This window comes from Pundamilia nyererei, unplaced genomic scaffold, assembly GCF_000239375.1.
Source record: "Pundamilia nyererei isolate P.nyererei 1_Seehausen unplaced genomic scaffold, PunNye1.0 scaffold00167, whole genome shotgun sequence".
NCBI classification, from domain to species: Eukaryota; Metazoa; Chordata; class Actinopteri; order Cichliformes; family Cichlidae; genus Pundamilia; species Pundamilia nyererei.
This window is the reverse complement of record NW_005187568.1, coordinates 1,167,853-1,178,990: the sequence shown is the minus strand read 5'-3', so window position 1 is coordinate 1,178,990 and position 11,138 is coordinate 1,167,853. Positions and strand designations below refer to the sequence as shown.

Below are 11,138 nucleotides of genomic sequence, written 5' to 3'. Positions count from 1 at the left end.
GATGGAGTTGATGTTGGTCTCCCACTTCATGTCCTGGGAGATGGTGGTACCCAGGAACTTGAAGATCTTCACTGTCGACACAGGGCTGTCTGATATGGTGAGGGGGAGCAGAGTTGAGGGATGTCTCCTGAAGTCCACTGTCATCTCTACAGTCTTAAGAGCGTTCAGCTCCAGGTTGTGCTGACTGCACCAGAGTACCTCAACTTCCTGCCGGTATGCAGACTCATCACCATCCTGAATGAGGCCAATGACGGTGGTGTCTTGGTGACACAACGCTGTTGAAGGGAGTGCACTTCAGTACTGCAGTCTCTGTTTGACGTGCCAGAAGATGTCATGTGACCAGTGGCTCAAGGCTAGGAGAAAGCTGACATTTGACATGCACTTGTTGCAGATGAACAGTGTTCATGTAAATTCTGGTTGAATACAAGCTATTACTGAGCTTTAAACAAATCACTGTTGTTGTTTTTTAACCCAGAATTAAAAAAAAAAAACACTAAAAAAATGTAAAACCTTTTCAGAGTACTTCATAGTGGGCCTGGCTGAGGCATAAGCACTCTGTGTTTTCACTGAGTTGCACAGGACAAACAGGGAAAATCACACCCTCCTCTGGAGATATGACACAACATGGTTCTCTCACATCCATATACTGTCAGCTTGAGCCACCTAGTGGCCCGACAATAGCTGTTTCATTTCGGGCTGTATAATATAACACAAGATCATACATGTTCAGAGGGTTCTTCAGAAAACACAACATAATATTGCTAGTCATCATTACAGCTAGATTTTAGAACCTCTGCTTGTAATATATGTGACAGACTGATGGCAGGGTGCAAACTGCTTCTCACCCTGTGGCAGCTGGGATAAACTCCTGGTAAAGCAGAAGAAATAAGATGGATGTATGTTAATGATATAGCGATCAAAGTTGAGACTAAAGAATGTGTTTTGATGTGGGGTTTTTTTTTATATGTGTTTAACATTCTTTTTGTCCCTGCAGTAAGTGTAATCTAGCAAATGCTCATATTTAACATGAGTAAACTTAAATCTCAAACAAAGCTCAGATCATGCTTGTGTACTTGAAAGTCATAAATAGCAGTGATCAGCAGCTGATGTGCAACTTCCTCTGTTCCTGTACAGATCAAAGTGGCTCTCCAGTATGTGACCAGTGCCTTCCCCAGTACAGCAAACCACACTGTGTTGAGTGCAGTGCTGGTTTCTACAAATCAGCTAGGATTTGTGTTCCATGTGACTGCAATGGAAATGCAGACCCTCTGGGCCCGCCCCAGCTCTGTCACCCTGACACTGGCCACTGCCTCCGCTGCATCAACGGCACTACTGGGACGCAGTGCCAGCTTTGTGCTCCCGGCTTCATAGGGGACAACCGCAAACTTAACTGCACCCATCCGAGTAAGTCCAAAACACACTGCTGGGTTGAAGATGATTACAAACGAGCATTATATAGAACTACAAACCATGCAAAGCTACTTAAGTGAAGGAATAAAAATAATGGGTTAAAATTTGGAAGAAAAGGTCTGCTGTAGTCTCACATGTTTAAAAATAACATCTGAAATGATTAAATACTTGAAATGCTTTTTCTCCTCAGCTCCCCGAATTATTCCCACACCAGAAGCTACAGCAAAGCACCCCACATCCTCCTCCACCACAATAACCACCAGCACTACTTTGATGTCTCCCAGAGCAAGAGGGATCCCAGCCTTCACATCAAGCAGCAACACCAGTACCACACTAAGCACCTCCTCCACCACCCAGGCTCTGCTGACCAGTCTAAGCAGCCCCACTGACAACACCACAGCTGCCCTGACAGAGGTCACCTGGACTCAGTTCAACGTCATCGTTCTGGCTGTCATCATCCTGGTGGTGCTGCTACTGCTGGGCTTTGTCGGAGGCGTGTACACCTACAGGGAGTACCAGAACCGCAAGCTCAACGCCCCCTTCTGGACCATTGAACTGAAAGAGGACAACATCAGCTTCAGCAGCTACCACGACAGCATCCCCAACGCTGACGTGTCAGGCCTGCTGGAGGATGAGGCTAATGAAGTAGCGCCCAATGGCCAGCTGGCACTCACCACGCAGGGAAACTGCTACAAAGCTTAGCTCTCCATCCATTTCCAAAGCAGTCACCTAGATTTACAGATGACATAAAGCTGCTGGAAAACACCAAATCCAAAGCTCCTTCATGTTTGACAGTTTGTCATTATACTGCTCATCTGCAGCATTTACAGCACCTGGCAACCTGATAGAGAGTTCAAAGTAAAGACACGCAGAGTTTCCACTTTTTCGTGCGATTTCGGGTGGAATGGGTGATCAGTGAAACGGGGTCCAAAGAAACCAGTTTAAGTCTTGCCTGCAGAGGGCACTGCTGGGGAGATTAATGAGGGCCGGTGAGAGGCTGGTGAAAGTATGCACCTGTTGGCTGAAACAATGGTTCTGGAACCAGTCAGAGGACTTCCAGGAGCTTAACATTTCAGATATTTTTTAAATGAATTTGTGACTGTTTAAGTTATAACTGAATCACTTGGTATGGTGATTTCAATCTGAGACGATGATTGTTATTTAATGAATTTGTATTCTGTTCTTATTTATTGGTTGGGAGAAATGCTGCACATGTATGCTGTGTTTATTCATGGTGTTTTATCTTATGTGCTGTCAAATGGTACTTTGAACTGGCTGATATGTTTTCATGTATAGTTGGTGTGTTTTGGAGAGAGAGGGAGAGAGAGTTGTAGAAGGAAACAAAGTCTGTTAGCACACGCGTCTTAGTGACCTCATCTTTTGTTCATAGCTTTCTCACTTTTGTTAAAGTGTGCCAGCTCACCTAAAACATCTAAGAGGAGTGTTTTGTTTAAAGAAACTGCAACTGGTATTTACAGACTGCTTTCTTCTGGCAGTATGGTGAGACAGTGACACATACTCGGATTGTGTAAAAGGCCATAATCTTATAATCTAATCTGCTCTTTGCTGCCTTCCTCAGCAAAAGTTGAACAAACCATTTCAATAAGTGCTTCTCATTCTTAGATAGGGTGAGTACTGTGACTCAGATGATAGAGAGTTTAAAAACATAAACAGTATTGTCTTGTTGATACTGTTGTGTAGTGAAACCAACCTGCAGATGTTTAAAAAAACCCACACACATCCTGTTCTCACCTACAATCAAATTGCATCATCTCAAGCAGTGAGTTGCTGTAATATTGATGCAATTTCCACCTGATCCCAGACAGGACCCCACGTTTTCTGTGTGAATATAGCTACCATTGGGTGGGTGTGCTTCTTTTTACCATGGTGAATGAGTAAAGCTAATTATGAAACCAACTCCTCAGGTACTGGCTCTTTCCCTAATGTGATCTCTGTAAATATTATTATTGTACAGATGAATGTGAATAGTAGCACTATTATTGTACAGGTAGAATACCGTGTGGACACTGTCACTCAACAAGCTCCCAACCTTTCACTTCCCAGAGCGTGATGTGGCGGTCGACCTGCGGCTTTTTGTATTTTGATTTCTTATTCTCAGTTGACTTTGCCATACACGCAGCTACAGAACTCAAATGCACCCACAACTCATAACAAAGAATTTTAAAAAAGAGCAGTGTAAATAATACCTCACAGTCAGAGCCCAACTCTCAAATAAAAACGGGTTTAACTGTTGTTTATGTCTGTTGCACATCTCTTTATCACATTTTAACAATTCCCTCCTGAGACATAAAAAAGACTTGTCTCAATTCATTTAAAAAGTACAGAAATATACTCACATGTTAGCTGTTTAAAATTTACACTGCAAGCAGGGTTTTTTAAGCCTTTTATTTTCCACTGTGCAAATTAAAAAAATTAAAACATTCAGTTTACATCCTGTACGCAACACACAAAAGTTTATATATGATAAAAGGGAATTGTTATCAAAAGGTATCCGGTGACATTCTGAAAAATGTAACATTATTCCTTTCCCTTGATTAAAAAAAAGTCAGTTTCTGTTCAGTTAATTTCAGTTATTTAAACTGCTACATTGCATAAACCAAAGTACGTGGGAAATTCCAAGAAAATATTCCAAGTTCTACTGGACAGCTGAGATTTCATATTGGCTCTGATGATGCAAAATCCTGTTTGTTAAGTTGAAGGTGATTGCAAGGAATCATTCCTTTCGAAGAATGCAAAACATTTACTGTTCACCGAAACAATTAAAGGAAGTCACAATTACAAAGATGAGTGAAGAGGAACTTGATTTACTCACAGATTGTTTCTAGGTAACTAATGCCCTAATTACTGCAGGCTGACTGCTGCTAACCAGTTGACATACTCTCTTAAATTCTTTTTCAAAGTCTTTTTCAACTGCAGGCTACTTAAAATTGCTTAACATTGCCAACTTACTCAGATCAGTAATCTACAACACTTCATTGATTGATATATTATCAGCTTCTGTTTTCATAGCACTCTAAATTTTTTGTCTATGTAAGCAACTAATGCTGCAGCAGCATTTATTTTAGATAACATGAGAAATTTGTCGTAATGTCATGTGACATTGAATAATGTCACATGACATAGGGCACATGAATAATGGAGGACAGATTAAATGCCAGTATGACTACAAACTGCAAATAAATGAGAACGATAGGAGGTGCAGTGTAATAGACTGTGTGTCACTTGGGTGCTCTTAGAATCTCATCTCCGCTTTTCACAGATGATGTTGCGGGAATGGGAATCAGCACCAAGTCTTAGGCCGTGGTCCCTACCCTCAACTATGGTCACAAGCTTTCGGTAGTGACTGAAAGAACGAGATCGCAGATACAAGCAAAATACAAGAAATTATCTTTCTCCCAGGAGTGGCTGGTGTCTCCCTTATAGATAGGGTACAGAGCTCAGCCATTCATAAAGGGCTCAGGGTAGAGCCTTAACTCCTCCACATCAAAAGGAGAGAGTTGAGGTGTTTCGGGCATCTGACAAGGATGCCTCCTGGGCAAGGTGTTACTGGCATGTCCCAATAGGAGCAGGTCCTAAGGCAGACTCAGGACATGCTGGAAAGATTATATCTCTCAGCTGGCCTGGGCATGCCTTGGTGTTCCCCTGCACAAGCTGGACGAGATGGCCAAGGAGAAGAGGGTCTAGGCTTCTCTGCTGAGGCAGCTGCCCCCATGAACCAGCCCTGCATAAGTGGGAAAAAATTAATGTCGCTTGCAAAGCAGCTCCTGTTTCCTTTTGGTTGTATAACCCAGCAGGCGACTGCCTTTAAACCCCCAGCAGAGGTTAAATCAACCTTATCAGATGTGACCTACTGATCGGAAGGTTGGTGGTTCGATCCCTGGCTCCTCCAGTCTGCATGCCAAGTATCTTTGGGCAAGATACTAACCCCAAGTTGCTCTCTGATGCATCCATCGGAGTGTGGATGTTGTTAGAAAAGCACTCAGTTTAGTGTCAGTGCTTGTGAGTTTGGGAGAATGTGGCATGTTGTATACAGCGCTTTGAGTACTCCGGGAGAGTAGAAAAGTGCTATATAAGAATCAGTCCATTTATCTGTAGTTATCGTTCAGCTTGTTTTACTGTAAAGGTTTTTTTCTTTTCTTTTTTTGCAGAAACTGATTCAATGCATTCATAACCATGTGTTTTATACTAGATGTTGTTTTTCCGCTCACAAGCTACACCATCCTCTAGTTCTTTGGAAAATGTGTAAACCTACTACAGCATACCACTAATTATTTATTTATTATGTCTAGACTACACGGACGTGATTACAGCTAGTCTGCAAATTACATCTGGACAAAGGGGCAGATTACAGCTAGCAGAGTGCTGACGTTCATTCGAAAACACTGTCAGTGTCCTCACAAGCAGCTGAAAAACAAAGTCTAGCCAATGGTCATTAATGGGACTGTCATTCACAGCGTGTTCAACAGGAGGTGAGTTTTTATGGTCGTGGTTTTATATTATAATCAATCCCTCTCCTAGCATTCGTGCTTTGGTTCCACTAAAAACCAAACTAGCCAACGTATTTCACGGTGTTAGAGAAAAGCCAGCCCCAAAAAAGAGGAAGTTCGTGCTTGATACTCGATACCCGGTGAAACTCATTTAAAGCGAGACTTGCAACAACGTGGGCGACACCACGCTAATAAATGGAGATGGAGTATGGGAGCCAGCGGCTAATCCGGGAATAGCAAAGCAGAGGCATGGAGGAAGACAAATGGGGTTTTGAAGTAGGGGAGGAGGCAGTACTTCAAAGCCCGAACACCTCTCTTCAGTTACTGTCGCCGAACGAGACACGAAACAGGCGAATGGCTAAGCTTTTAGCCTTGGTGCTGGTTCTGGTGCTTGCAGGAGTTCTGCCTTTACTAATCACGATTTTACTCCGAAGTCAAAGGCATGCACCGCCGGGCAGCCAGGTAACATATACCCGACACACTCTTAAGATTTTCCGTTTAGAGCTGCTGCTGCTGAAATATTATTTTAACACTGCTTTAAAAAAATCAAAAAGAGAGGAGAATAGTTTAGCGCATATTAAACAATGTAATCTATTATAAGCGCAGCTAACTCATACGCCTTTAAATCCTCGGCTGATGCGTTCAAGATATGTTCTACTCTTTATGTTTCCAAGCCAGCCGGGTCAAAGTTTATTCCCTCATGCAATGTTTTGATAAACTTGGCTACAGCATTAGCCAAAGCGCGTTGGCGGCGTACTTTCCACGAAATTATTCGCACTTGTGAGTCGTGGGCACACTTGAATCCAAGCACGCGCGGTAGCTCGACACACACGCACACGGCCAGCAAAACAGAGCGCACGTGCCCAAATGTTGTTACCGCGCAGCTGTAGTTTGGAGTGCTTAGTTACAGAAACGCAGTGTTGCCAACTTAGCGACTTTGTCGCTATATTTAGCGAGTTTTCAGACCCCTTAGCGACTGTTGGGAAGTTCGCTAAAAAAAAAAAGACGTGAAAGCGCGTATCGCTGTTACTCTCAACAAGCAGCGGGTGCTGTAACGCAGTCAGTTCTTCTTTTACTCTTATGCTGTTTTGTGGATCACAAGGTTTAAAGCTACTTATAAACACACACACAAAGTAACTCCACCAGAGTGCCTATTTCGGGTCACTTTCACCGGTCCAAGCCCGGGTAAAGGAGTAGGGTTGGAATTGTGACATTTAAAAAAACAAAAAAAACAACAATAATTGCTAAAAGAAATTTAATTTGTAGTTCTAAATGAACTCTAAATGCATTTAGGACGTTTTTACTCACTTTATGTCTCTTCCACGATGTTATTTCTCTCTCCAACAACATAGGTTACAATTGGATTAGCATGACCAATTATGCAAAATTAGGCGATGGCGTCATTTAGCGACTTCTAGGACAGCCAATAGCGATTTTCCTTACTGAGGAGTTGGCAACACTGCAGAAACGTACTTGCTTAAAAATGCTGAAACCTTAAAAACGGCCTCTGTAAAAGACACCGAGGAAGAACCCAACCTATCATCTGTGTTAGTTTCGTTGCCTAGGAAAAGGTCCCACAGGACACTGCACTAACCGCTTTTTAGGCTACGTTCAAACTGCAGGCGAATGCGCATCAAATCCGACTTTTTTGACTCTATGCGACCCATATCCGATCATGGTATGACAGTGTGAACAGCACAAATCCGATATTTTCAAATCCGACCTGGGTCGCTTTCGTATGTGGTACTGAATCCGACACACATCTGATGTTTTAGAAAGCGACTGCTGTTTGAATGGTTATGTCGCATTAAACCAGCTTTTTACGTCACTGACACAAGACAGACACCAATTATCAGCGTCGGAGAAGCGCCCGAGAAAACATGGTGAACGCTTCCTGGCCATCCAGTGAAACTGTTGGGAAGACAACGTTTGAGAAACGTGAACATTTTATTTGTACTGTATAATCTGCAGATTCTGACAGAAATCTGCAACTATATCCTTTGAAGCGCCGCTCCTCTCTAAAACGGCAACAAGGATAATTATTAGGCCATATGAAAATAACAAAATAACTTTATAACTTAAAGCAAAATTGGGAAACGTAAAGTCAGAAACAAATCTTTATATCAAGGCCATCAGTCAAACACTACTGGGTCTAAACAGAGCGCGTCGTGTGTGACGACTTCTTTTGCGCATGCGTGGCGCTTTGAGGGTTCACACTAGAGCGCGTTTGCTGTCACATTTTATTTGTAGTGTGAACAAGCAGACAAAAAAAATCAGATTTGATCAAAAAATCGGAATTGAGCTTTAAGACCTGCAGTGTGAACGTAGCCTTAGAGGGATGAACTCCAAAATAAGGGATCTGTGATTCAGGAAATTATGGCCGGCGAGTTCATTTTATGACCACAGTGACCGTGAAGTGTTATGCCACAAAGTGATTTCCGGTATTTGCTATAAAAAAACTGATTGCGGGTATTTAAACTGTTATAAGTGACCTATTCTGTCTAAAGAGCTTTGAAAGAAAAACGTCTGGACCTTCACAGACATATATACTCTGTCAAAAACATGTCAAACGCATTTCTCGTGAATTATATCAAGTCCTTTTCAGCCAGAAAGAACATTCTTATCACAAAATGGAAGCCACAATCAGTTTTTGGCAAAGAGGATTTTGCATATCTTTTATTTATTTAAAATGAACAAAAAAGTAATTTCAAGAGAGATCTGGCCAAGAGGCGAACAGGACTTGAAACAAATATAACATCACAGTTCTAAAAGAATATTTTATGTGACTGAAAAGGACTAGATTGTTTACAGGTACAATAATGCAGCATCATAAAGATGCTGATAATGATACTTGGTCATTTTTTACATAAAGCCTTCCTGGATTGTTTTCACTGCTGTCTTTTTACCAATAAAGTGCTTGGTAAGTAAAGATATTATTTATTATTTAGAAAAATAATTGCTGAAATAGAACACAGAAACATCGGAAATCACTTTTTGTCAGATGATCTCTTTTTGGCACAATACTAAAAACTGTGTGGTCCTCAAACAAATGAGGTCATAATATTTCAGTAACTCTGAACCACAGAGTCAGTGAAGCGTCCAAAAACATTTAAAGACATTCATGTCAATGCTATTTTTGAAACCTGCTTCCTGCAGTAAAACAGTTGTATAATGTATATTAAAAACAAACCCTCAGATTTGGAGAGTGTCTCTCTATCTTTTAGTCCCAAACCATTATTTAACCAGGAAGCGAAACTGTTGAAATTGATTGAATATTCCCTAAATGTTCTAACATAGCTCATTTACCAGGCACCTATAGTTTGAGTGTTCCTGTGGTTATTGTTTCTAATATACATAAACAGTGTTCTGCTATCACACTTTGGTGAAAATAGTGTAGGGTAGATTCATTGGCATCGAGTTACATCATATTTTTGGTCATTCTAATAAAGTATGCTAAGACTTTGTCTGTTTCCTTACAGCCAACCACGCCACCCGACCTGTCAGGTAAATGTTAATACTGTGTTAGCATGAAGTTAAAACAGAAACGCCATCACCACATTTCAAACAATCTCTTTTTTCAATCTGTGTTGTAGTCAACAAACTAGAAACTTCAAGACATCAAAACTTGGTTAATCCAGCTGCCATGCTAACAGGTAAAGTTAAAAATGATGTGTGTGTGTGTGTCTTTATCTTATGCTTATTTAAGTTTTTTTTTCATTAACCACACTTTGTATGGAGCTTATCATAAAAAAAAGGTTCTGTGCCTAAATTATTTACACATGACTCTGCAAGAAGTCATTCACTTTTACTTAAGTTTGAAGCTAGCTATAAATTATAGACAAGTAGAAACATGAGTAACCTTAGTTTTTATTTATTTTTTTCTTCTTTAGCTCCTGTAGGGAATAACACGAATGGGCAGTACCTTCAATGGGCACATGACATCGGAAATGCTTACTGTCACGGCGGCTTCAGCTACTCCAATGGGGATCTTGTGGTGCCCAGAGATGGCTTGTACAGTGTCTACCTGCAGATCACTTATAGTGGTTTAGTGTGTCCTGTCCATAAAAAACTGATGAACAAGGTGTTGCATAGTTCAGAAGAATACAGAAATGATATGACTCTCCTCTCATCGATCCACACAATGAGCTGCAGCGAAGATGTCTGGAGTAAATCCCTCTATACAGCTGGCTTCTTTTTCCTGAAAGCAAAAGACAAACTACGTGTGATGTCATCACATCCAGATTATATTACCAAGGCAGAATACGAAGTGTTCTTTGGCGCTGTGCTTTTTCCTCACTAATATCTATATCACATATATCAAGATTGTTCGAATCCGATCTTGAGGATGGTTTTTAGCCTCTTCTCCAGGAAAATCGGTGTATTTTATGGTTTCCCCTTTACTCTTTTTGCTCATGAAACATATGCAGCTACCGATTGATTAACAGCAGTGAGAAGCTATTGAACAAGCTATGACAGTGGGTTAATTTCACCCTATGCAAGTTATAAGCTGCATTGTTTTTTACTCATTAACGACAGCTCACTTTACATACTGCCTCCTAAACTGTGGTTTCCTGGTATAAAATATATATGTCCTTGACAGCACATGACTCGTATAACTGCAAAACTCATCAATTATAGCCTTCTTCTTATTTTATATGTGTGGAATTAAAATATATGGGCGATTATGGCTTAAGAGTTGGGAGTTCGCCTTGTAATCGGAAGGTTGCCGGTTCGAGCCCTGGCTTGGACAGTCTCGGTCGTTGTGTCCTTGGGCAAAACACCCGTTGCCTACTGGTGGTGGTCAGAGGGCCCGGAGGCGCCAGTGTCCGGCAGCCTCGCCTCTGTCAGTGCGCCCCAGGGTGGCTCTGGCTACAATGTAGCTTGCCATCACCAGTGTGTGAATGTGTGTGTGAATGGGTAGATGACTGGTTGTGTAAAGCGCTTTGGGGTCCTTAGGGACTAGTAAAGCGCTATACATATACAGGCCATTTACCATTTTTATATATTTTGCCATTGTGATAATTGTTGGTAATGGTCCCTTTTAAAGTGTCTTGAAATATTTTCTCAAGTTCGGTTTAAATTTCTCAAAGTCGAGCAGTCTCAAGGTCTATAAAAGCAAAAGAGCCAAAGCCATGACAAAGTGTGAACTTTATGTTGAAATAGAGACACTGCTCAGAAGTTTTCGGAAGACGGTGAATCATTAGCCCATAATTTCCAGCC

The 11,138-nt window shown here is 41.4% G+C and overlaps 2 protein-coding genes across 2 annotated transcripts in view; both read left to right on the top strand.

The window, feature by feature from the left end:
- si:ch211-158d24.2 (multiple epidermal growth factor-like domains protein 9) overlaps positions 1 to 3,663 on the top strand; it is a 39,830-nt gene extending 36,167 nt beyond the window's left edge. Inside the window, exons 5-6 of the mRNA XM_005745827.2 lie at positions 1,135 to 1,404; positions 1,601 to 3,663. Of these exons, the coding sequence (XP_005745884.1) occupies positions 1,135 to 1,404; positions 1,601 to 2,112 (782 nt within the window). The 3' untranslated portion in view covers positions 2,113 to 3,663. The remainder of the gene's footprint in view (positions 1 to 1,134; positions 1,405 to 1,600) is intronic.
- Positions 3,664 to 5,952: 2,289 nt separating this feature from the next.
- Positions 5,953 to 10,657, top strand: LOC102203577 (lymphotoxin-alpha-like). The gene is made up of 4 exons (XM_005745826.1): positions 5,953 to 6,380; positions 9,398 to 9,422; positions 9,512 to 9,571; positions 9,809 to 10,657. Exons 1-4 carry the CDS (start codon positions 6,168 to 6,170, stop codon positions 10,216 to 10,218), a joined length of 708 nt encoding a protein of 235 aa, XP_005745883.1. The 5' UTR covers positions 5,953 to 6,167; the 3' UTR covers positions 10,219 to 10,657.
- Positions 10,658 to 11,138: the final 481 nt, after the last annotated feature.